General features: G+C 51.5%; 2 protein-coding genes across 11 annotated transcripts; both read right to left on the bottom strand.

The window, feature by feature from the left end:
• Positions 1–37: 37 nt before the first annotated feature.
• On the bottom strand, positions 38–9,133 carry GOLPH3L (golgi phosphoprotein 3 like). 3 transcript variants are annotated; one of them, XM_040088128.1, is made up of 5 exons: positions 8,996–9,133; positions 7,611–7,802; positions 3,376–3,507; positions 1,986–2,100; positions 38–1,098 (listed from the first exon to the last, which is right to left on the bottom strand). In XM_040088128.1, exons 2-5 carry the CDS (start codon positions 7,788–7,790, stop codon positions 671–673), a joined length of 855 nt encoding a protein of 284 aa, XP_039944062.1. In that variant the 5' UTR covers positions 7,791–7,802; positions 8,996–9,133; the 3' UTR covers positions 38–670. The 3 variants fall into 3 exon arrangements, with proteins under 3 accessions (XP_039944062.1, XP_039944061.1, XP_039944059.1); XM_040088127.1 differs by lacking the exon at positions 8,996–9,133 and adding an exon at positions 8,372–8,450 and having other exon boundaries at positions 7,611–7,796; XM_040088125.2 differs by lacking the exon at positions 8,996–9,133 and adding an exon at positions 8,372–8,448.
• Positions 9,011–22,341, bottom strand: HORMAD1 (HORMA domain containing 1). Of its 8 annotated transcripts, none has more exons than XM_040088118.2 (15): positions 22,296–22,341; positions 21,582–21,674; positions 21,408–21,459; positions 20,892–21,036; positions 20,537–20,600; positions 18,943–18,979; positions 18,552–18,572; positions 18,427–18,453; positions 17,772–17,839; positions 16,211–16,362; positions 15,386–15,642; positions 14,894–14,957; positions 12,223–12,290; positions 11,441–11,524; positions 9,011–9,856 (listed from the first exon to the last, which is right to left on the bottom strand). In XM_040088118.2, exons 3-15 carry the CDS (start codon positions 21,438–21,440, stop codon positions 9,776–9,778), a joined length of 1,101 nt encoding a protein of 366 aa, XP_039944052.1. In that variant the 5' UTR covers positions 21,441–21,459; positions 21,582–21,674; positions 22,296–22,341; the 3' UTR covers positions 9,011–9,775. The 8 variants fall into 8 exon arrangements, with proteins under 8 accessions (XP_039944052.1, XP_039944055.1, XP_039944051.1 ...); XM_040088121.2 differs by having other exon boundaries at positions 22,241–22,316; XM_040088117.1 differs by having other exon boundaries at positions 22,151–22,299.
• Positions 22,342–22,482: the final 141 nt, after the last annotated feature.

The raw sequence follows: 22,482 nt of genomic DNA, 5'->3' as shown, positions 1-22,482 counted from the left end.
CAGCTGCACCCACTGAAACACGGACAGACCCTGGGGCTGCAGAGAAATACGTTTAAGTGAACTACAGGACAATAAAGTGAGGGAGGAAGGAAGGGGGTTGTGAACAAAAATAATCACAGTTTAACTTTTTCCCTTACTAGAAAGAGCAGCTGAGCCATGGGGGCACAGCCCGGGGGTGTTTGCAGAGCCGCTTCTCCACGGAGACACGCCGGGGAGCTTTGGGTGCCCCGCGCCAGCCAGGGATTGGGGGGGTTCCTGCTGCCCAACGCCCCCAAACCCTGCCCCAGGAGGGTGTGAGCTCCTCAGGGCAACCCACACTGCCCACAGGGCTCACAGGCAGGCACCCAGGAGCGTGTCCCAACCCAGTGCCGGGCTTCGGCCCCTCGGAGCAGCTCCCGAGCCGGGGCTCTGCCACCCCCAGCTCTGCGCTGGCCTCAGAAGGAAATCCCCAAGGGCAAGGAGTGAAGAGCTACTGCCACCCCTCCCTGGAGGCACGGGGCTGTGGGGCTGGGGGGGCTCTCACCTCCCACCCCTGCCTGGGGAGGGAAAAGCAAAATCCCCTGGTCCCTCCCCGGGCTGAGCCCCCCCACTGCCCCAGGAACCCCCCATCCCTCCGGGGAGACCCCCGGCTCTCATCACGAGTCTCCCCCACACCGTGTGAGGAGGGGTCTTAGGACTTATTGAAGGCTGCCAGGACGGCCCAGATCATCTCCGTGCCCCTGGCTTTGGCAGCTTCCACCTCAGGGTCCATATCCAGCAGGTCCTTGGTCCTGTTCATGGCCACGTCGTACTTGTCATCGGCCAGGCTGGCGAAAACGTTCTCCAGCACGTCCGAGGCGTGGGCCAGCACCAGCAGGGCCAGAGTCCTGCGCTCCATGCGCTGGGGATCGTTGACCCAGCGCTCCAGGACGCTCTCCTGGAGCTTCTTCACCAGGCGCTGCTTCTCGGAGGCGTTGCTGACGGGGTGCGTGGTCATGTCGAAGAGCAGGAAGTTCTGCTTCTCCGTGGTCAGGATGCCCTTCTCCACCAGCGCCTTGGCCAGGCGCTCCCGCACGTTGCGCAGCTGGTACTGCAGCTTGAAGGGGTTCCAGGTCTCTCCTGAGGGGTGCGAGACTCTGCTCAAGCTTTGCTTCCCAATCCCAGCGTCCTTCCACGGACGCCGGAGCCCTCGGCCTGAGCCGGACCCTCCTCTCCCTCCTGGCAGCAGCTCCCAGGGCAAATCCCCTCCCAAAGCCTCTTCCACCCGTGGGTCACCCCAGGCTTGGTGAGGCCTCAGCAGGAACTAAAGGGGAGCGAGGACCAAGATTTCCACTGAGCTCCCGACAAAGAAGCACCCTGTCACCCTGGTTTTTCTGAGGTTTTTTTTTTTTAAAGCCTTCTACTTTGATGGAGTCAGTTTCTTTAGTTTCTGCACAATATTAGGAGCAGTTTTCGCTTTTCTCACGTGTGGGAACATAAACAAACCTTTTGTTTTCATTCCCTGTCCTTTGTTTACATATTTCTAGCCTGAAAATAATGTTAATTAACAGCTGGTCTGGCCAGTGGGGTGGAGGGGTAGTAACCCCAGAAGCCAATCCACAACCAGAGCCACAAATGTATAAAAATGGAAGATAATAAACAGGCTGCTCTCTCTCTCTCTCTGAAGGAGCAACTCTACCCTGCAAACCTCTTGTCTCCGTGTTATTGCTTCGTGTGACGCGATCACAACACCCGGAGAATCCTTCTCTGCTCCCACACTGAGCCCTCCCCATCTCCAGGAGTGACCCAGGGATCCACAACCAGGCCAGGGAGAGGGGGTTTGGAGGGATTTGAGGGTCCAGGGTGGTTTTGGGGCTCTCCCCTCTCTTTGGGGTTCCCTCACTGCTGGATCCTGGATGCAGAGGGTGATGCTAGACCTGGGATCCTGGATGGGTTTGGTGGGGTCTGAGGGATGTTTGGGCAGGCCCAGAGGGAGCTGGGACAGTGCAGGTTCCACCTGGCCCTACCAGTGAGCAGCTCTATCCAGGTCTGAACCGTCTCCGCCGACTCCGTGGCCTTGATGTGCCGGAGGGTCTCATCCAGCAGCACGTCCCCGGTGGGAGCATCCGACTTCAGCAGCACCTGCACGGAGCAGCAGGAGTCACAGAGAGTCACAGAATCACAGAGAATCAGAGAAAATCAGAGAGAATCACAGAGAGTCACAGAGAAACACAGAGAAACACAGAATCACAGATAGTCACAGAGTCACAGAGAGTCACAGAGAGTCACAGAGAGTCACAGAGAATGAGAGAATCAGAGAGAGTCACAGAGAGTCACAGAGAATCAGAGAAAATCAGAGAGAGTCACAGAGAGTCACAGAGAAACACAGAGAAACACAGAATCACAGATAGTCACAGATAGTCACAGAGAGTCACAGAGAGTCACAGAGAGTCACAGAGTCACAGAGTCACAGAGAATGAGAGAATCAGAGAGAGTCACAGAGAGTCAGAGAGAGTCAGAGAGAGTCACAGAGAAACACAGAGAAACACAGAGAAACACAGAGAAACACAGAGAAACACAGAGTCACAGAATCACAGAATCACAGAGAATCAGAGAAAATCAGAGAGAATCACAGAGAGTCACAGAGAGTCACAGAATCAGAGAGAATCAGAAAATCAGAGGGAATTACAGAGAGTCACAGAGAAACACAGAGAGTCACAGAGAGTCACAGAGAAACACAGAGAGTCACAGAGAGTCACAGAATCACAAAGTCACAGAGAGTCACAGAGAATCAGAGAGAGTCACAGAGAATCAGAGAGAATCACAGAATCACAGAGAGTGACAGAGAGTGACAGAGAGTCACAGAGAAACACAGAGAGTCACAATCACACAGAATCGCACAGAATCGCACAGAATCGCACAGAATCGCAGAATGTCGAGGCTGGAAGAGACCTTCGAGTTCGTCGAGTCCAACCCAGCCCTAACACCTCAACTCGACCATGGCACGCAGTGCCACATCCAGTCTTGTTTTAAACACCTCCAGGGACGGTGACTCCACCACCTCCCCGGGCAGACCATTCCAGTACTTTATCACTCTTTCCATGAAAAGCTTTTTCCTAATATCCAACCTCTATTTCCCTTGATGCAGCCTGAGGCTGTGTCCTCTCCTTCTGTCAGCTGCTGCCTGGAGAAAGAGACCAACCCCAGCTGTCTACAACCATCCCTCAGGAGGTTGTAGAGAGTGATAAGGTCACCCTGAGTCTCCTTTTCTCCAGGTTAAACAACCCCACGGGGAAATACAGGGTCGGGCTGGAGGCAGAGCTCTGCCAGTCCCCTCCCAGAGCAGATCCCGCTCCCGCAGCCAGGGCGGGGTGAGCAGAGCCCCAGACCCTGCCAGGGTCCCTGCAGGAGCCTCACCTTCCTCTCCAGCAGCCTCTTCTTCCTCAGGGACAGCGGCTCCAGGCGGATGCGGCCGCGCAGAGCCAGCTCGATGAGGATCCCGCCCCGCAGCCCCGAGGAGATGCAGTCGTTCCAGAAGGAGGTGTAGCCCTGGGGAAGAAGATGGGAATTAATTCTTCCTCTCTTCAGCCTCCCGTCCCTCCTGGCCTGCTTGGACCCTGCCCAGGAGTCTCTCCCTGCTCCTGTCTCTCCGAAGTTTCCCAGATTTCCACAGGGAGGGATTTTCCCCACCAGGTGAGAAGCTCCAGTTATCCCCCTCCTGCCCAGAACCTCTGCAAACACCGAGCTGTGCCCTCCTTGCTGCACCCACAACCAGGGGGCACACCCAGCTCTGCCCCAGGGTGTAAAAAAATCCAAGGAAAAGTGAGAAAAGTGGGATCATTTCCATGGGCACAGCAGGCCTTTGCTGCTGCTGCTGAGGGGCTCTGCCAGGCTCTGTCCCAGCGCTGGCCTGGGGACAGGGGAGCTGCAATCTGCTCTTCTCCTTCTAGAAATTCACCCCCTGCCAGCCCCAGGGCCCCTCTGAGAGTCCCTGGATGGACCAAGAAACCAACACCAGGCCTGGGAGGAGCCTCCCCACAACCCAGCAAGACCCAGATCCCACGGGAGATTCACAGAGCCATGGAATGGTTTGGATTGAAGGGATGTTAAAAATCATCCAGTTCCACCCCCAGCCACGCCAGGGACACCTTCCACTGTCCCAGGCTGCTCCAAACCCCGTCCAACCTGGCCTTGGGCACTGCCAGGATCCAGGGACAGCCACACTGCTCTGGGCACCCTGTGCCAGGGCTCCCCACCCTCACAGGGAGGAATTTCTTCCCCAAATCCCATCTAAAACCCCCTCTCTGTCGATTTGAAGCCATCCCCTCTTGTCCTGGCACTCCAGGCTGTTGATGGGGAGTCACCCTGAGAGCTGCAAATTCCAAAGGCAAAGAATTTGGGGAAGAAGAAGGCGCAAAGATTTGGGAAATACAACCCACAAAGAACCAGGAACTGAACCAGGAACTGAACCAGGAATTGAACCAGGAGAGGATAAGGGAGATCAGACACATAAAAGGGAGCAGCAAAAAGGAAGAGGATGGACAGATCCAGCTTCCTCTGTGCACAGGGATCCTGGGCTGGAACTGCAGCCAGGGAGAAAAATCCACCTGGGCAAGAAAGCCCAGGGAGGGAATTCGCTGCTCCCTGAGGTTCAACAACACTCAGCTGATGCTTTCCAAGAGAGCTGGCTGTGCTTTGGAGCGACAGGGCAGCCCAGGTGACCCTTCCCTTCCCTTCCCTTCCCTTCCCTTCCCTTCCCTTCCCTTCCCTTCCCTTCCCTTCCCTTCCCTTCCCTTCCCTTCCCTTCTTCCACTCCTCCCTCATTCCCTGATGAGAACAAAGCCCGATTGTTTCCTTCTCCTCTGGTGACGGCCGACACGGAGCGGAGTTCCTTGGATTTCAGGGCAAGCCAGGAGCAGCCAGGGGCTCAGGGAGAGGCCCAGGGGGCTGGATTGGCATTTGAGGCGTGCCCAAGGGAAGGGGGATCCCCGTGGGATCAAAGCCGTGACCTGCTGTTTGCAGGGAGATCCCAACACACCTGGAATTCCCAGTGGGAAACTCCTTTCCTGCTGCTCTTTCTCTGGATGGCAAACAGGGGGGGAAGGACAGGTCTAAAAGGTAGCAGGAGATAAAGTGACCCAGTGAGCTCCTTCCCAAGGAAAACAGGCCGGGAACCCTCAGCCCTCTCCCAGGGAAGGTTTTCCAGCCCCCTGGGTGAATTCCCGTCCCCACTGGGTCTGTTTGAGCAGGGCGTATGGACACTGGGCTTGTCCAGCACAGAGACCCATAAAAGAAATGAAAACCTTTATTTGCTTTCTTCATTTCCTTGTGAGGGAAGACAAAGCAACCTTTCATCCCTGCCCTCCTGGTTTCCGCTCCCGGGTTTTGCTCATGGCTCTCCAAACAGGTTCTCCAGGAAAGGGTGTGAAAACGAGCAAAGGTTTCAATTTCCTGGCCTCAAGGGGACATTTACCCCTAGGAAATTTTAAATTCCAAACCAGCTGAAAGCCCCTGGGTTATTTCCAGCCTCTGGAATCAGACTGGTTACAAAAGCCAGGCTGGTTTGCAGCCAGGTCCTCCTACATGGGCAGACTGGTACTTTAAATAATGAAATTACGCCGTGAGCTCATTGAATTTGGCAAAATTCGTCTTGTTTTTCCCCAGCCATCAAACCATGAGCGAACACCCGAGCTGTGAAAACAGAGCCCAGCTCAGGGCCAGGCTGCTGCTGCCTCTGGTCCTGAGGCACAGGAATGTGGAAGGACAGGACGGAAAGGAAAAAAAAAAATAAATAAAAAAGGAAAAGCGCGACAAGGTTTTTTCCTGTTGTGCTCTCCCAGGCTCCTGGTGGCTGAAGGGCCGTTCCCAGGATACATTAACCAAGCCAAGAACACCAAACACAGCCCAGGATAAAAGCAGCCCATGGCACCCCACTCCCAGGCTGCTCTCAAATATTTGCTCCAGGATTATTTGCCCTGTGTTCCGTTTACAGCCCTGAGCTCCTGCCACTTCCTACTTGGCTCCTAGACCTTATCTGGGGTTCTCAAACAGGTCAGCCCCAGCCCCTGGAGCTGTCACAACCCACAGCTCCCCCGGGCTGGGTCCCTGGGACAGCTCAGCACCAGCTGGCACCGACCCACGGCAGCAGAGCGCTGTGGAAATGAAGGTTCAGGCACCTCAGAAGGGTTTAATTCCACCCCTGAGGGATGAAGAGGAGGAGGAGGAGGCCCATCCTCCACAGCTCCTCGGGGTGGGAGACAGGCTCACACAGGAATCATGGAATAATTACAGCTGGGAAAGATCTCCAAGATCATTGAGTCCAGTCTTGACCAAAGTGGGTTCCTGGAGTTCCAGAAGCTTCTGCTCTGCCACTGGCGCCCCAAGAAGAACGTTGGGCACCTGACTGGCTTCCTCTGGTCTGCAATTCCCCATCTACTCTTCAGGAACAGCAGATTTTAGAATTGCGGAATCATGGAATGGTTTGGGTTGGAGGAGACCTTAATGATCGACTAATCCCATCCCCTGTCACGGCAGGGACACCTCCCACCAAACCAGGTTGTTCCAAGCATTGTCCAGCCTGGCCTTGGACACTTCCAGAGATGGAGCAGCCATGGAATAACCTGTGCCAGGGCCTCACCGCCCTCCCAGCCCAAGATTTCCCCAGGCTGACCCAGAAGATGGATGCAGGGGTGAAGAAGAGGCACAGGGACAGCGCAGGCAGCTCAGAGAACTCCACACCAGGCATCTTCCCCTTGCCCACAGCTCCTTCCAGGCAGAGCTGATAAACGAGTTCCTAGCAGCTGATGAGCACAAATCAGTTCTGTTTGACCAGGATCCCCTTCCCACAGGAAAGAGCCCTGTGGAACACCCAGCTCTGCAGTCCCCTGCTGCTGCCCAGGAAAGCCACAGGCACACAGGAGGAGGCTCCCAGCACTGACATCACCACTCCTGCCAGGCTCAGGGAGCCACCAGAGATGCAGCTTCCGTTCCCTCTCCATCGTGGGTCCAGACTCAGCCCTGTGTCTGCTTCCAGCTCCCAGCCCAGCTGACTCTGCTGCCCTCTTTCCTCAGGAGCCACCTCTGCTCTTTTCCACATTAACTTCTAAAGAGTGGAGCAGCGCCCACTGTGTGTCAGCTGGTGCTTTGGCACAGGAGAGGAGGATGTTCACACTTCAATAAACCAGGTGAGGCTCCTTCTACCCACGGCTCCAACCCTGCAAAGAACAACCCCTCTCTGCTCTGCACAAGGCAGTGACACAACACCCCCAGGGCACCTCTCACCTCCTGCCACTGTTCCCAGGGCAGAGCTGCTGGGGCAGCGGTTACCAGCCATGTCCACAGTTCAGAGTGCCCAGAGCAGCTGTGGCTGCCCCTGCATCCCTGGCACTGTCCAAGGCCAGGCTGGACAGGGTTTGGAGCAGCCTGGGACAGTGGACGGTGTCCCTGCCCAATGCAAGGATTTGGAACTGGATGAGTTTTACAGTCCCTCTCAAACCCAAACCATTCCATGATTCTGTGGATTCTGAGCAGGCTCTAAGAGTCTAAGAGAGAGCATCGAGAAGAATCCATCCAATCCCTTCTGCTGCTGCCCGAGAGCCTCGAGTCCAGGCTGACCACACCACTGCCCACGTGCCATCAGACACCTGCCTCACCTCCTTGTCCTTCAGCCCCAGGAGCAGCACCTCCTCCATGAGCGTGAGGCGGATGTCTTTGGAGTCATCAGGATCGTCCTCATTCAGGTCCCTGTCCGCAGCAGCATCCTCCTCGCTGTCCGGCTTCTTGTCCGAGTTCCTGCTCTCCACCCGCCGGCCCCGGTGCGTGAGGGTCGTCATCTCCTGCTGCAGCTGGGCACAGGAGAGCCCAGGTTTGTTAAACACGATGGACAGCGACGGTGCTGAGCCCCCAGACCCAAACCCACTCGCCAAGACCAAGGGACGCGCACCCTCTCTCCCCCAGGATTTGCAGCTGCCCCTTCCCAGGGCGGCGTCGCAGGCGGTGACAGGCAGCGGCCGTCACCCCTCGACGTGCTGGGACGGTCGCAGCCCCAGGTCCTGAAGGGAGCCCCGGGGCGCAGAAGAGCCCCTGAGGCCGCACGGGCGGGTCCCGCAGCCGGAGGGGACGCGGGGCACCGGCAGCGTCCCGGGACGGCCCCGTCCCACCGCCCGCGACCCCCGCGCCCAACCCCGGCCCGGTTCTGTCCCAGCCCCGGGGCTCTGTCCCACCCAGGTAACCCCGGCCCGGTTCTGTCCCAGCCCCCGGGCTTCGTCCCACCCCTCTCGGCCCCGGCCCAGCTCGCCCCGCCGGACCAGCCCCCCTTCATCCCGCCCTCCGCCGCAGCGCCCCGCGGGCGAAGATTCGCCCACCCGGGAGGGTTGGGGGCCGTCAGTGCCCCCCGCCCGCTGCCCGGCCTCACCGCGGCCCGCCGGGTCCGCCCGGCCCGCTCCGCTCCGGGGCCGCGGGCAGGAAAAGCCTCCGTGGGGCCGCCGCCGCTTCCTGGGCTCCGCTGGCCCCGCCCGCGCCGCGGCTCCGACCAATGGGAGCCGGCGCGGGCCGGAGCAGCCAATGAGTGTGGCAGGGCTGGTCTGAGGGGCGGGACTTCCTCCTGTCAGTCAGAGCTGGCTCCGCCCCCGTCCGCGTGTCCTGCTCCGCTTGTGTTCCTGTTCTTGTCCCGTCCCCGCTTCAGTCCCGTCCTGCGTCCCCTTCCCTGTCCTATCCCGTGCCCTATCCCGTGTCCCGTCCCCGCTTGTCCCGTCCTCTGTCCCCTTCCGTGCCCTATCCCGTGTCCTGTCCCCGCTTATCCCGTCCTCTGTCCCCTTCCCTGACCCCTTCCGTGTCCTATCCCGTGTCCCGTCCCCGCTTCAGTCCCGTTCCTGCTTGTCCCGTGCCGTGTCCTATCCCTTTCCGGATCCACTCCTGTTCCCGCTCGTCCCATCCCATTCCCGCTCCCGTCTCCCTGTCCCATCCCATTCCCGTCTCCCTGTCCCATCCCATTCCCGTTCCCGTCCTCTCCCTGCTCCCGGCCCATCCCGCCGCTTACGGAACACGCTGCTGCCAAAGGCGAACGCCGTTTAATAGCTGACTGCTGGTGAACAGATTCCAAACCGGAGAGTCAAAAGCGTCAAGAAACGTTCGGCTCCGCTCCCCTTCCCCGACGGCAGCCGGACAATGAACGCTGTGGCGCTGGAGGATTTGGCACCGAGTCCAACCCCTGCCACAAATCGTTCTAAGGACAGCCAGGTTCTCCCAGTGCTCTCGCACCTTGGAACGGGCGCTGCCGGGGCAGCGGATACCTGGCACGGGAAATTCCTGCGTTCTGGCAGGGAGTCTGGAATTCGAGGCATGGGGAGGGCTGGTTTTTCAGCTGAGTATGGTGCTTCTGGTCTGGAAGAAATGCAAAGAGTCCAACTCCTCCAACGGTGCCGGTAGGAAAAGCAAAACCTGTAACTCCAAAACTGTAACAGCCTGTAACTGACAGCCCAGCCCTCTGGAAATCATCCCAAAACCGGAGAGGTTTTGGGGCAAGGCAGGTTCTGGGTGAGTTCCTCAGCTCGGAACCGCAGCCCAAAGGCACCGGTGAAACCTCGTGCTGGGGGATGAATTTCCTCCATCACCATCAGGACCCGGAGCAAACCCACAAAGCCCCAAATCCAAGGATTTCTGGTCCCGCACAAAATGAGTTCGGAATTCTTCAGCTGGGCTTCCTGACATTTTCCTTCCTTTAAACACACTCCCATGGACGGGACTGCTAATGGAGCAGAACAGATCCCTAAAACCCAACAGCCCCACGGAACAAGCGGGAGCGGAGAACTCGGGAGAGCTAAAACTGCTCCTTGGGCTCGCTGAGCTTCCTCCTTTTGGGCAGCACGTCCTGGCTGGAGGAGAGCTCAGCCTGGTGCACCTGCCAAAAAAAAAAACCCAACACATGGAATTACAGGAGCTCCGTGGTGTCAGAACAGGGCACAGCCCACCCTCAGCACAGTCACACATGCAGAGCCTCACCCCGCTCCCTGCCCAGATGTGCTGGGCCTGCAGGAACATCTGGATATTATTTCCTGGCAGAACTGAGCAGCTGAAGGATGTATTCCTGCTGCCACAGCTGCATTAAGGAGCCGTGTCCATCGGGAACTGCAGCACAGGACAAGGAGTCATGGGTTCAGACGGAAACAGGGGAAATTGAAGTTGGAGAAATGGGAGAAAGTGTTCCCTGTGAGGGTGGGGAGGCCCTGGCACAGATTATTCCATGGAAGTGCCCAAGGCCAGGCTGGACAGGGCTTGGAGCAGCCTGGGATGGTGGAAGTTGTCCCTGCCCGTGACAGGGGTGGCACTGGCAGAGTTTAAGGTTTAAGCATTCCGTGGTTCCCAGGCAATGCTGGTGCTCCCTGCACACTCCCGTTCCAGGAGCAGCACCAGGAGCGCCCTGCACCCTGCAGAGGCTGCTCAGCACCCAACACCCTCCTGAGAGCTCAGTGCTGCTGCTTCTGACTCCCATGGACAGATGACAACGAACCTTTAGCTCCACTGTGCTTTCCGTTGTTTAAACAATCGTGTTTTCTTTAATAGATTTATTACTAAGTTCAGTAAAATCTAGTAAAATACACAGGGATAGCGAGCAAACAGAAAAACCTTTTTTTTCCTTTTTTTTTTTGTGACATCACTAAGGAAAAGCACTGAACATGAGAGGCTGGAAACAGGGAGGGACCTTAGAGCTCATCCAGTGCCAACCCTGCCACAGCAGAGACTCCTTCCACTCTCCCAGGCTGCTCCAAGCTGGCCTGGGACACTTCCAAGGATCCAGGGGCAGCCACAGCTGCTCTGGGAATTCCAGCCCCTCCCTACCTCACAGGGAACAATTTCTTGTGTAAAAGAAGAGGAAAAACTTATTCATCCCACAGGTTTTGGGGAAGGATGTGCCCCTCACTCAGCATTCCCAATATTCCCAATACCTGGTGAAGGCCCCCAAAGCCTCCCAGAGCTGCCAAGCTCAGTCAGGGAAGGAGCAGCACCGACACGGGGCCCAAAGATCAAATTCCAGCCTGGACACAACCTCTGCTCCGGCTGAGGGAAGGATTTGGGTCCCCAAAGGCAGCACTGCCTGCCAGAGTGACCTGATTAAGCAAATAAAAGGGTTTTTTCTTGGAACCAAGGACTCACAGAGGCGAGGTGATCATTAGCACTCTGTGAACTGCGCTGGGGATCTCTGCTGCACAAACCCCCCTGACTGACAGATCAAACCAGCAGGAAATTTGGCTGAATGCACTCCCAACAGGATATCAACTACAACTAAGGAACCTTTCTCAACCTGTGTTACCTGCATCAAATCAGCTTCCAACTCATTGGGACAGAATTCTTTTTGACAGTGTTGAATGGGAATTTAGGAAGTGATGAGAATTTCATTCTGTCAATAGCAAACGCGTTCAAGCTCCGAGTTTTATTCACTGTTTGGAACAGAAATGATGAGAACTAAAGAAAAGCTGATACTAACAATGCAGCTTTGGAATATCTTTCCACTTCTTGTCCTGCTCTCTGACACAATCAGCTCAGACGTTTTACGGGTCAAATGATCAACCTGAAATCAGAAAATAGATTTTGCCTTGTGACAGCAGCAAAAAATACACACTGGAGACCACAGCAGGGCTCAGTGCTGGGGCATTCACTGTTCTGTGCAGTGCCTAAGCCAAAACTGAAATATGGGAGTATTTAAATGGTGAAAACCCGTGGGAGTCACAGCTTTTACAGCTGGGTGTGCTGGAGGGCCCTGGCAGAGAGAAGCATGTGCTGGTTTTATACATTAAATCAATCACACTTACCTACAGCTATCCTGTTTTAAGAAATCTTAAGGACCTGTGTGAAGCAGTCCTCCATGTATAAATGCCACCAATTTCTACATGCAGAGGATATAACCTGAGTTATAAACTTGAATTTTTAAGTTTTTATCAACTTTTAAACAAGCTTTGGTTTGTCAGAATTAGCAGTGGAATTCCTGTTGGGCAGTTAATTAACATGGAAATTACATTCCCCTTTTCTCTCAGTAACAGTCACAGCAGCTGTTTTGAGAGCTGTACCACAGAGGAAGAGCCTTTTGTCAGTGCTTCAGAATAGTTTTGGAAAACACCAGGAAGTAAAATGTAAAGGAATTTTGTTGCTGGAAATAGCGACTGTGGGAAATAAGGCTTCAGCAGCTTACCCAGGAATCACTCAGAGGAGGGAAGGAGCTTCACAGAAGCTCCAGTAAAAGCTGAAGGGGACCGGGCTTGGTTTTCATACCTGAGGATTAGAAACGTGCGGGGGAGTCTGGATCCCTCCAGCCACCTCTTCATGAGTTGAATTATTTTCTGAAAGAAGAGTTGAAGAGTTAAATAAAACTGTTAACAGCAGCACGCCAACAACCCAGAGCAAACAACACCAGCTCTGCCCCAGGGAACATTTTATAACTGCTGGGAACAGCTCCTTCCAGAGGGCTCCAGCTCTCTATGTCCAGCACGTCCTTAACTCCACCAAGCTTTCAGCTTATCCTTTAACTCAGCCACTGCCCATCCCAACCTCCAGCTCACTGCAGTAGCCCAGGTTTACACACAGGATCTCTTGCAAGAGTGGGTTTGATCCCCAGCTCCTTCACACGCTGCCCTGCTGAAGGGATTTGAGTCACACCTGGGGAAGGACAGGGAAAAAACTGTGCTGGCTCCTCCAGCCCTGTCCCTGCCCCTCCTGAAGGCACCAGCCCCAGCCACAGCCGAGCAGCAATCCCAGCTGCAGAGCCCCCATCACTGCCTGCAGCTGCAGGAACAGCCCCCAAGGGGGAACAGGCAGTTCCAGGCAGTTTGGATGCTGTTCCTAATCCATGCTGTTTTTCTGGGATACAGATAAAAGCATGGGACGGTGAATGGGTGACCGTGCATCAGCTGTGGAAACAACAGAAGGATTTCAGGGTGACAGATGTGTTTCCCTGTGCCTCGTAGTTCCTGTAAATAAAACATTTGCCGACTCCCTAGGACAAGAAATCTGCTGAACTTTTGCATGGTTTTGGAACTTTAACGACCTTTTAGAAGAATCAGACACACCTTCATGTGGTCATTCCAGTTCTGCAGCCTACCAGCATTGTCAAGACAAAAATTCTGATCAACGTGTGCTGTTTTCTACGCATTTCCACCATTATTTCTTAACAGCACGGAAATGGCAGCTGGTTTGGCAAAGCTGCACATGCTACTTCTCAAAAAACCCCAAACCCAACATTGGAAATGCTTTCTGTACTGAAAATGGGTTCCAGATTGTCTGGATGCTTCTACACAGCCCCTCCAAGAGGAGCAGATCAACAAGCAGCAATTCCTTCCTCAGTTTGTTTGGCAGCAAAGTTCAGTCTCCAGGCCCCTGGGCTAAACTGGGAAATGTGAACACAAACCATCCTCTGCTCTCCCTCCTGGTTTATCTAAAATCTCAACAGGAAGCTCCCGAGATCCCTGAGGACAATTTGGTGTCTCATGTTTTGAGTTGGAGACAGTCTGGGTCCACATTTTGGAGCTCTGATTAAAAGCCAGCGGTGGAGGAGCTCCCAGGGCACGTTCCAGGGCTGGAGGAGCCAGGACAGTTATTTACTGACAGATTTTATTTACAGCATTAGGAAAAACACTGGAGGAAACTCATTTTTGTGTGATTCATGCTAACAAAAATACTTTGCTAGAATTTGTACCTATTAGAGTTCTCCTCTAAGGAAAGGCTGAGAGAGTTGGGATTTTCAGCTGGCAGAAGAGGAAGCTCCAAGGAGACCTCAGAGCCCTTTCCAGTACCTAAAGGGGCTCCAGGAGAGCTGGAGAAGGACTTTGGACAAGGGATGGAGAGACAGGACACAGGGAATGGCTTTACCCTGACAGAGGACAGGGATGGATGGGGTATTGGGAAGGAATTGTTCCCTGTGAGGGTGTGAGGCCTTGGCACAGGGTGCCCAGAGCAGCCCTGGATCCCTGAGGTGCCCAAGGCCAGGTTGGAGCCACCTGGGACGGTGAAGGTGCCCATGGCAGGGGCTGGCACCGGATGAGCTTCAAGGAGCCTCCCAAACCAAACCATTCTGGGATTCTATTCTGTGATGTCAAAAAAAAAGTTCACCTGCAATTCTCAAAGTGCTCCAGCACGCAGGGAAAGGGCAGCAGGTCCCCAGAGCACAATCAGCTGGAAAAGGCCCTCAGACAGGAAGCAGCAGGGACAAACACAGAATCGTTCATGAAACAAAACACAGTCTGGTGAAGTTATTGCACCAGGAGCAGCAGACCAGAGGCACGAGCAGCTCCCTTTGGAGGTGTTTCACAGGGGCTGCCAGAACACAAAAGCTCCTCTGCTCACAAAACCCCTGATGCTCTCAACTCCTCCAGAGCCCTGGGATGAAGGTGTGGGTGCACAGCGGGATTCTGGGCTACTGCAGGGGAAAAGGTGGCTAAAAGTGGGATTTCTGATGAACTGAAGCCCAAAAAGCTGAATATTTTTTAAAAAAAACAAACAGACCCAGAGCACTGGTTTTTGCACAGAATTCTGCTTCCCAGGTCGGCAATAATGAGCTCAACAGTACAAGACCTCTGCAAGCTTAATGTGCAAACAAAGTATTATCAAAATCTAAATACATCAGTAATTATTAGTAACAAGAATGGTAGAAAAAGCAAATTAAATTTATTTCTAATTATAAACCCCATTCAATATAGCTTATCTGATAAAATGGAACAGAAGACCAGAATTTTGAATAGTAACATGAAAATATGTTAATCACATTTTAACATGTTAACATTTGTTAGCCAAGTGCTTCACAGAACGAAGGCCCTGATAGAAAATAAAGGCACAGTCATGTATGTAAAGAAAACAATGACAATTTGAATATAGAAAACGGAGGGTTTTGTTTAAGTAACATCAGGAAAGAGGCACAACTCAGAGACTTGAAAAATTACACAAATGTTACCTTGAGCTTCTGAAATATTCACATGATTCTTCTCTTCCACTTCATTATCCAAGACAGGATCCTCCTAGAATAAGAAACAGGTCTGTCACTTACTGCAGACACACAAGGAAGAAGGTTTCTACTCAGATGATTAATGACACACCGATTAGATGGATTTGTGGTGGAATAAACTGAAATAAGTGGTTGTGACACGTGACAGTGAGCAGTTCCATGTGTGCCCTGTGCTGGGACACATGGCAGGGTCCCCATGGCAGGAGCTGTCCCTCTGCTGCTCCTCGTGCACAGGCACTGCCTGAACAGTGACAAGCTGCAAGATGGAGCAGTAAAATTAAGGAAAAAATGGATTGAAGACACATTGTCCTCCTTAACCATGCCTGGAAATAGAGGGGGTTATGGTTTATACACACAGTGAAACAATAATAGCCTTTTTCTAGACGATACGCCACAGAAAAAAATTCAAAAAGCTACACAAAACAAGGTCTGTGCTCTTACATTCATGTCCTGGTTCTCTTCTTCTGGATCATCTCCGCTCACTCCACACACCTGGAGAAGCTCAGCAGTCTCTCCCTGCTTTAGGATGTTCTTATCAACATTCTCCATGCGCTGTTTCTCAGTTGTAATTTTCAGTTTCAGCATATGAAAGGGCGTTGGCACTTCCCCCACGTTCAGGTACATGGGCTCCTCATTAAACATCAGCCCCCCGTCCTTGGCCTCCTTGAACCCTGGAGGTTGGTAATCAGGGGGTGTAACTGCAGAGAAAATGCATTCAACCTGTTAGAATGAAACTCGTTCCTGCAAAACTGATTTTAACTCTTTCCCCCTTTAAATACAGAGTCACTGCAAAAAAATGGTGTGTGGGGAGGGGAGTAATCAATACTCAATTTGGAGTAAATGAAGGTCTTTTCTCTTGGCACAACAGGCAAAGGCCAGCTAAAGCTTTTTGGAAGAGGTTGTACAGAGAAAAGGGAAGCTCTGATTTGTCATCGTAAGGCAGTAACACACCCCGAAAGCAGAGCCAGACATTTGGACAGTCAACAACTAGAGCCAGGCTGGGAATTTATGCTATGGCCTAACATACCCTGGGAAACTCCAAGTGATTTAAAAAACACAGCCAAATCCAATGAAGTCAGTGCCAGGATTGTGTTCCTGCAGTGAGATCACATAGCTTCCCCTTGGAGAGTCAAAACTGCCACACGTGAAAGAACCTCATTTAACAAGTCCCAGCACCCACAAAGATATTTTACATTGAAATATTCCTTTGGATTGCTTCCCAGAGTGTGAACACAGCTGATAAATCAGGGTGACACGGCAATGTACCCTCATCATAGTAGAGGAGTTTCATGGTGAGGCAGACATCGTTGGGCAGCGGGCTCAGGTTCTGCATCAGGACGTAGATCTTGCGGATGAGGAGGATGCTGGCCTTCTTGGTGTCTGCACAGGTGATGGTGGAGTCTGACTTCTTGTCCTTGCTAAAAGCACACAGAGTGGTCAGAGTATTTGGACACAGCTGTTTCTAGTATTAGCAGACTATGAACATGAGCAGCATCCTGTTTATTGCCTGAGGTCTGAGACCACACACACAGCAATTCCTAACCCTGCCTGAGTGCTGCATGTTCTCCATCCCTTGGGAGATCAAACCCTGAGCCACGGGCATCAGGAGAGTTTAGGGATCAGCACCTGGCACCAACTGCTCTATCCTACATCACACAGTGCTTAAATACCCAGCCTGGAACACAGAGGCACTTGTGAAAGCCCCAGTTCTGTGAAGTCCTACTTACTTGCTTTGCCTTAACAAAAGTCACTCTACTGACTTGGACAAAATGGGTAATGATAATAAACTTGGTGCCCAAGGGACTCTTGGCATCCAGCTCCAACATTTGCGTGCTCCCGTTCCACCAGAAGCTGACCCAAATCCCACCTGGATGCTAAAAGCTGTCCCTCTGCTCCCCAGCTCCTCACAGCTGAGGCACCAGAGGAGCTGCAGGGCAGGGCAGGTACCAGGAGTTGTTTCTTTGTGTGTCCCTGTCTCCTGGAAGCATTCCCTGGACTGTGATGGATCAAACCTCTCACCCCTCTCCAGCTGGTTCTTTCCTGCCATGCTGGGGCCAGAGAAGTAGCTTCACGCCTATTTTCAAATTAATCTTGATTATGAATTTATGCTGTTCCACTATGGCAACCCGGTGTGGCCAGGAGTCACATCTCGGGGTTTGTTACAACCCCTTTCACAGGTAAGGAACTAAACCCAGCCCGAGGGTCTGCAGCACTGCAGCCTCTTTTAATTTAAGGAACACTTTATGCAGGAGGGAAGCTGGGAGCAGTTTGTCAGGTATGAACTAACTGTATTCCAATTACTTGTCTTAAAATAAGCCATTTCCCTGTAGCTGTGACTGAGCAGTAAATCCCTGTGGTGGAAGAGGGTCTGGAGGAGATGTGGAGCAGAGCTGTGTCCCCAAAGCTCCAGCAGGAGCACAGGGGGCCACTGCCCACAGCTGCTGCCAGAAGCAACCTGATCTTAGCACACAGATCAGCTTTGCTAAGTGGTTTTGGTGTATTTTCTATGATTTTTGCTAAATTAGAAGATCCATGTAACATTCAGTATCTTCAGGTAAGTCAATCTGGTGTGAAGCTTCACCCATCAAACGTGGAATATCTCAAAGATCCTGGTCACAGAGCATCAGACTCTGACATTGAGCATCATCTTCTGACTGGGTATTAAAATTATGAACATCATCAGACAAAATGATCAATTGTGTTTTAGCAAGTCTAAGCTAGTAGTGTACGTTGATAAAATTAGCCTCAAGATGCAGAATTTAAAAAGCAAACACCAAACAGATCAAATGCAAGGTTCTGACATTCAGGTGTGTCCCAGGGGCTGTACCTGCCGAAATCCAGGAGCGGCCCATTGTGGGTGTACTTGAACTTGAAGTGGTAACACTCTGTGACTGTCTGCAAACAAAGGCAGTAATTATTAAACTAACCCTAAACACTCCTGCTGCAGCTCTGCTCAGTAATCTATTAACCTTTCAAGAAAATAGCTACAGCCCAACTCCCATCCACTTTCATGTGCTGAATGCAGGTTCCTAATCCTCTAACTAACAGTAATAATGCATAAAACTGTCAGCTGATAAAAATGGTGATTCTTTCCCAGGAATCGCCACGATAAAGTATTTTGAAATATCACCTGAAGTTTTAGCATAAAATATTCCAGTTTTACACACAGAACAGATGTGGTGACACTCAGTGGGTTTTGTGTTTTCCACAGAAGTCCCATAAATTTGTTAGCCAGAGTCAGGATAAGGCTTCTTTATGGACACCTTTTGGTTTCTTGCACCAGCCTGAGAATAACCTGACACTGGATACTCAAATGCAGATCCACCCATGGCAATTCCCACTGACTCCAGTCACTTTTACACTTGGTATCCCAACGTGTCCTGCTTTTAGAAATGTGCATGTTAAATATTCCTGCTTGTACACACATTCCACTATATCCATATTATCATCAGTCATCCCGTGAGATATTCCAGCAGATTTACCTGAGGATCCTCTGGCTGGGTATAAACCTGCATTTTTAAAGAGAAGAGAGGAATCAGAATGAGAGCTGCACGTCCCTCAAAGAATGTCCCTTAAAAACACACCCCTGCCTTTCAGAGATACTCACTGCTAGGACAATCTGTCTCAGCTGTCAGGAACATAAACAGGGAGGAAAAAAAAAATAACATTACATATATTTCATAGCCCATTTCTGCTGGCCAACTGCTTTGTCTCTCTAGCTCTGGAATCCAACACAGGCAACTAAGGCCTGTTGGAAGAAAATCTCTTCCTTTTCACTCCTCTTCTGCAGAGGAGAGAGCTCAGCTGCAGAAGAAAACACCTACAGATCCCTGGCTCTCTGTGCTGCTGTTTACAAGAATTTAATGCAGAAATGCCTGTGCATCCCACACTGCAGCTGCCTGAGCTCAGCTACTCCCTGAGCAGTCCTACAACTACACTGGCAGACAATGGACTCAAATAAACATTTCAATAAACTGAAATGAGACTGGAGGACTTACGTATTTCTTCTGCAAGGCATCATAGCATCCTAACATCCTGCAAAAACCAAATAATATTGGCCATCTACTACTAGTTTTCACTCGTTTCTCACTAAATCAAATAGCACCAAAAAATGAAACTCTTGTGTTTACTTTTACTGCATTAGAGCAATAAATAACATTTATTCCATCATTCTATCTTATGAGCAGTGATACAAGCAATAACTATCTTTATAACACCAAACCACCCCCAGAATAATTAAAAATATAAACTGTAGGTAAACCAATTAAAAATATAATCCGTAGATAAATCGTTTATCAGTAAAAACACACTGCAATACTTCCAACATCTTCCAACACACGGATTCATTAATCAGGTGACAATTTGGTCTATTTGCAGGTGTCCCTGCCCACGGCAGAGGGTTGGAGGAAGGTGAGCTTCAAGGTCCCTTCCAACCCAAACCATTCCATGAGTTCATCCTAAATCAGTAATTCAGCTGAACAGCAACACTGCCAAAGCACAAAGGAGTTATTATCTTTATTTAGATGTTGCCACTTCCTTTTTTATATAACACCCTAACAACAGTCAAACAGGGAATCCAAACTTACCCTTGTTTTGTTGTTTCTGACCTTCCTTTCAATTACAGTCAGCAAACAACAACTGGGTTTGGTGCGTACGTGACGCTGGGGCAAGAAAGGCCACTCACTCACCTGTGAGCTCCCAACACGCACCACAGCTCTTCCCACAAAACCAGGGATCCAGCCTGGTCCTCCAGGGGCTGCAGTGAGCTGCCCTCACTGCTGTGAGGGGAAGGAGAACTGCACTGACCCTTCCAATCCATCACCCACGGAAGATCCATGAGGAAATTCCAGCTTTTCCCCTCCCTCACACGGCTGATTCCACCTTTAACATCAGCCCTCAGCACTGCCAGGGGATGAATGCAGCATCCCTCCCACGCAGTGGGAAAGAAGATGGAAAGGATCTTTACGGAGGTAAAAAAATACAGGAATACGTAACTAAGGCAAAGGCCTCACAGAGGTTTCTAAAAAACAAGGAGAGCACCGAGAACAGACCTCACAGTTACTGTGAGCAGAAAGAACACCAGAATGAGCAGCTCAGCCCCAGGTGAAATCACACCCAGCTGTGGCAGTGCTCAAGCAGGCAGACTGTCACTGGCAGGCACAGCTCTGCCTTCGAAAAAGAATCTTGGCAGTCCCACTCTTACAAAATCTGTGAGCAAGATCTTTAAATTTAAGATGCAAAATGGTGGCATTGAGTCTCCTGATCAGCTGGAGAAGAACTACTGGTCAGACTTTTGGATCCTGTGCACTCTTGAGTACTCATGAGCATCCAGAGGAACGAAGTACACAAATACATGCTATTACATATTTAGTATTTATACAGTAAATATAAAGCACAGTCACCCTGCAAACAGAGATTTGTGCTCTCCTAAGCCCTGAGCTGAAAACACGACTGTTACATCTAGGACAGAAATGTGGGCTGCTCGCTCACAGCAAGAGAACTTTTTGCCTTATTATCTGCAAACAACCAGGAAGGAACCTTTGAGCACTTACATGCTGAGGAAGTGTTACCTGTGTGCTGGAACCAACCTACCATTTCACCAGCTGGGTAGAACCAGGACAGTTTTTGTCTTCCCGCAGAATTTTGACACAGACATCTCAAAAACAAAAAACAAAACACACACACAGATTTACTTAGAACAAACTGCAATGAAAAGCTCATTGCCTAAAGTACGTAACAAGAAGAGACGAAAATTAACATTACTGGTAAGCATGAGCATAGTTGTAATGCTCAGACAGCAGAAGCAGTAACAACATTTAATTAATTCACTAGTGAGGTTTCCATTACATGAACTGAAATGGCATCCACTCATTAAAAAAACCAAATGGCTTTAAAAACAACTCCATGACAACAGCTTTTGCAAATTATCATGGGAACAGCCCATTACCATCCATGTATCTGGTTCCATAGGCACTTTCAGGAAAGATTCCCCTCAGGTACGTGATGCAGGACACTGCCACTGCCAGGAGCCTCTTCACCAGCATCAGGGATTGCTGCTCCGTGGCTATTTTCTTGGGAAATACAACTGCACTCTGAAAATCACAGAAAGAAACTAATTAAACCTAAAGCAACAGACCTGTAAGGGTATCAATCCCGTTTAACGCCTTGATTTTAATTTAATTGAAAAGTGTGACTTGTGATTTATAAGGTTAAGCACACTCCTTACACTTGGTGTTATAACATTTGCAGGACACAACTGGTTTCTACCAAGCATGTGACAACAAAGTTCAGGTTATTTGTCTATTTTTTTTTCCTATATATTCTTTATTCATAATTAAAAGACTGAATTAGCCTGCTATTTTCATGTGAAGAAATATCACAGAGCACCTGGGTGCACTATTCCAGCCAAAACTCCCCCATTGTTCCCAGTACTGTGCTGGAATACACAAAAACAAAACCGTACCACAGAATTCTTTTGCTTCTGAGCAGTTGCCATTCTGCAGAGACTCCTGTGCCTGTCAACGAAATACCTGCATTAGCACCTGGATGAGGAGAAGGGCAGCAAGCCCAGCCTGCAGCTCTCCAGGGCATTCTCTGGATTTACAAACACCTGCACAATTTGCAGGCTCCAACAAACCTGTAATTTTCACGAAACAGAGCAGGACAGTTCCTCTAAACATCCCCAGTATCAGATTTTTAGTTTTCACAGCAGCACAGGCCTCCCCCTAGGCTAGAGGATGCAATAATTAGAACATTTATATCTGCATTTATATGAAACATGAACCTCCAAAGGTAATTCTCTTCACTACTAACTGGCACCCAACCTACAAGATTTTCAAAGGACTTTATGAAAAGGCTCCCCACATTTCAAACACCCCCAGAGCTGAGTTGTTTTCATCTGTAATTTAAATGAGCGTGGGAGAAACAGAGCCCTCACCACCCTGAGCCTGACCGCTCACAAGCCTTCCCCTCAGTTCAGGAATATCAAATGCACCCACGCCTGAGGCCATAGAAAACACCTTTCCCAAGTTAGAAGTGAGCTCCCCCTCAGCAATCCTCCATAAACCCCCCCGATCACACACGCGCCGAGTTCGGCCCCGCTGTGAGGAAGGAGCCGCTTCCCAGCAGCCTCAGCCCAGAAACCACCACCTGCTTCCTCAAGGGAAACTGAGGCAAGCGGAGCATGAAAGCGCGAAGACAGCGTACTGCAGAGCAGCGCGGGGCGGCGGGCAACAAAACCTCGGCGACGAGGGCGAGGTGAGGTGTGGGTGAGTTGAGATATAACCGAGAAAAAACCTGCAGGAGAATGTCAGGTGAGAGGAAGGGAGCTGAAGGACCCGCCCGCGCTCACCCTCAGGGCGCTTTTCCCGCCCTCGCCCTCAGCGGCGCTGCCGGGGGGCGGGGCCCGCCCTCAGCCGCCGCCGCGCGCTCCTCGGCGAACCGCGCATGCGCAGATTCTGCCCCTTCTGTGAGGGGCGAGGGAAATCGGAATAATCTGAGCTGTGAGGGACCCACCGGGATCATCCATTCCAACCCCT

Source organism: Hirundo rustica, chromosome 29, assembly GCF_015227805.2.
Source record: "Hirundo rustica isolate bHirRus1 chromosome 29, bHirRus1.pri.v3, whole genome shotgun sequence".
Taxonomy (NCBI): Eukaryota; Metazoa; Chordata; class Aves; order Passeriformes; family Hirundinidae; genus Hirundo; species Hirundo rustica.
Note: the sequence above shows the minus strand (reverse complement) of the source record. Positions and strands in the feature narration are given on the sequence as shown.

What these genes read in the sequence shown, in the direction of transcription:
- HORMAD1 (XM_040088118.2), bottom strand. Translation starts at nt 21,440, where the DNA reads ATGGCAACTGCTCAGAAGCAAAAGAATTCTGTG. An exon ending in TCTACCCAGCTGGTGAAATG is followed by an intron (nt 18,980 to 20,536) that starts GTAGGTTGGTTC and finishes TGGTTTTTGCAG; the next exon opens with GATGTTAGGATGCTATGATG. An exon ending in ATGCCTTGCAGAAGAAATAC is followed by an intron (nt 18,573 to 18,942) that starts GTAAGTCCTCCA and finishes TGTTCCTGACAG; the next exon opens with CTGAGACAGATTGTCCTAGC.
- GOLPH3L (XM_040088128.1), bottom strand. Translation starts at nt 7,790, where the DNA reads ATGACGACCCTCACGCACCGGGGCCGGCGGGTGGAGAGCAGGAACTCG. An exon ending in TGGGGCTGAAGGACAAGGAG is followed by an intron (nt 3,508 to 7,610) that starts GTGAGGCAGGTG and finishes CTTCTTCCCCAG; the next exon opens with GGCTACACCTCCTTCTGGAA. An exon ending in AGAGGCTGCTGGAGAGGAAG is followed by an intron (nt 2,101 to 3,375) that starts GTGAGGCTCCTG and finishes TGCTCCGTGCAG; the next exon opens with GTGCTGCTGAAGTCGGATGC.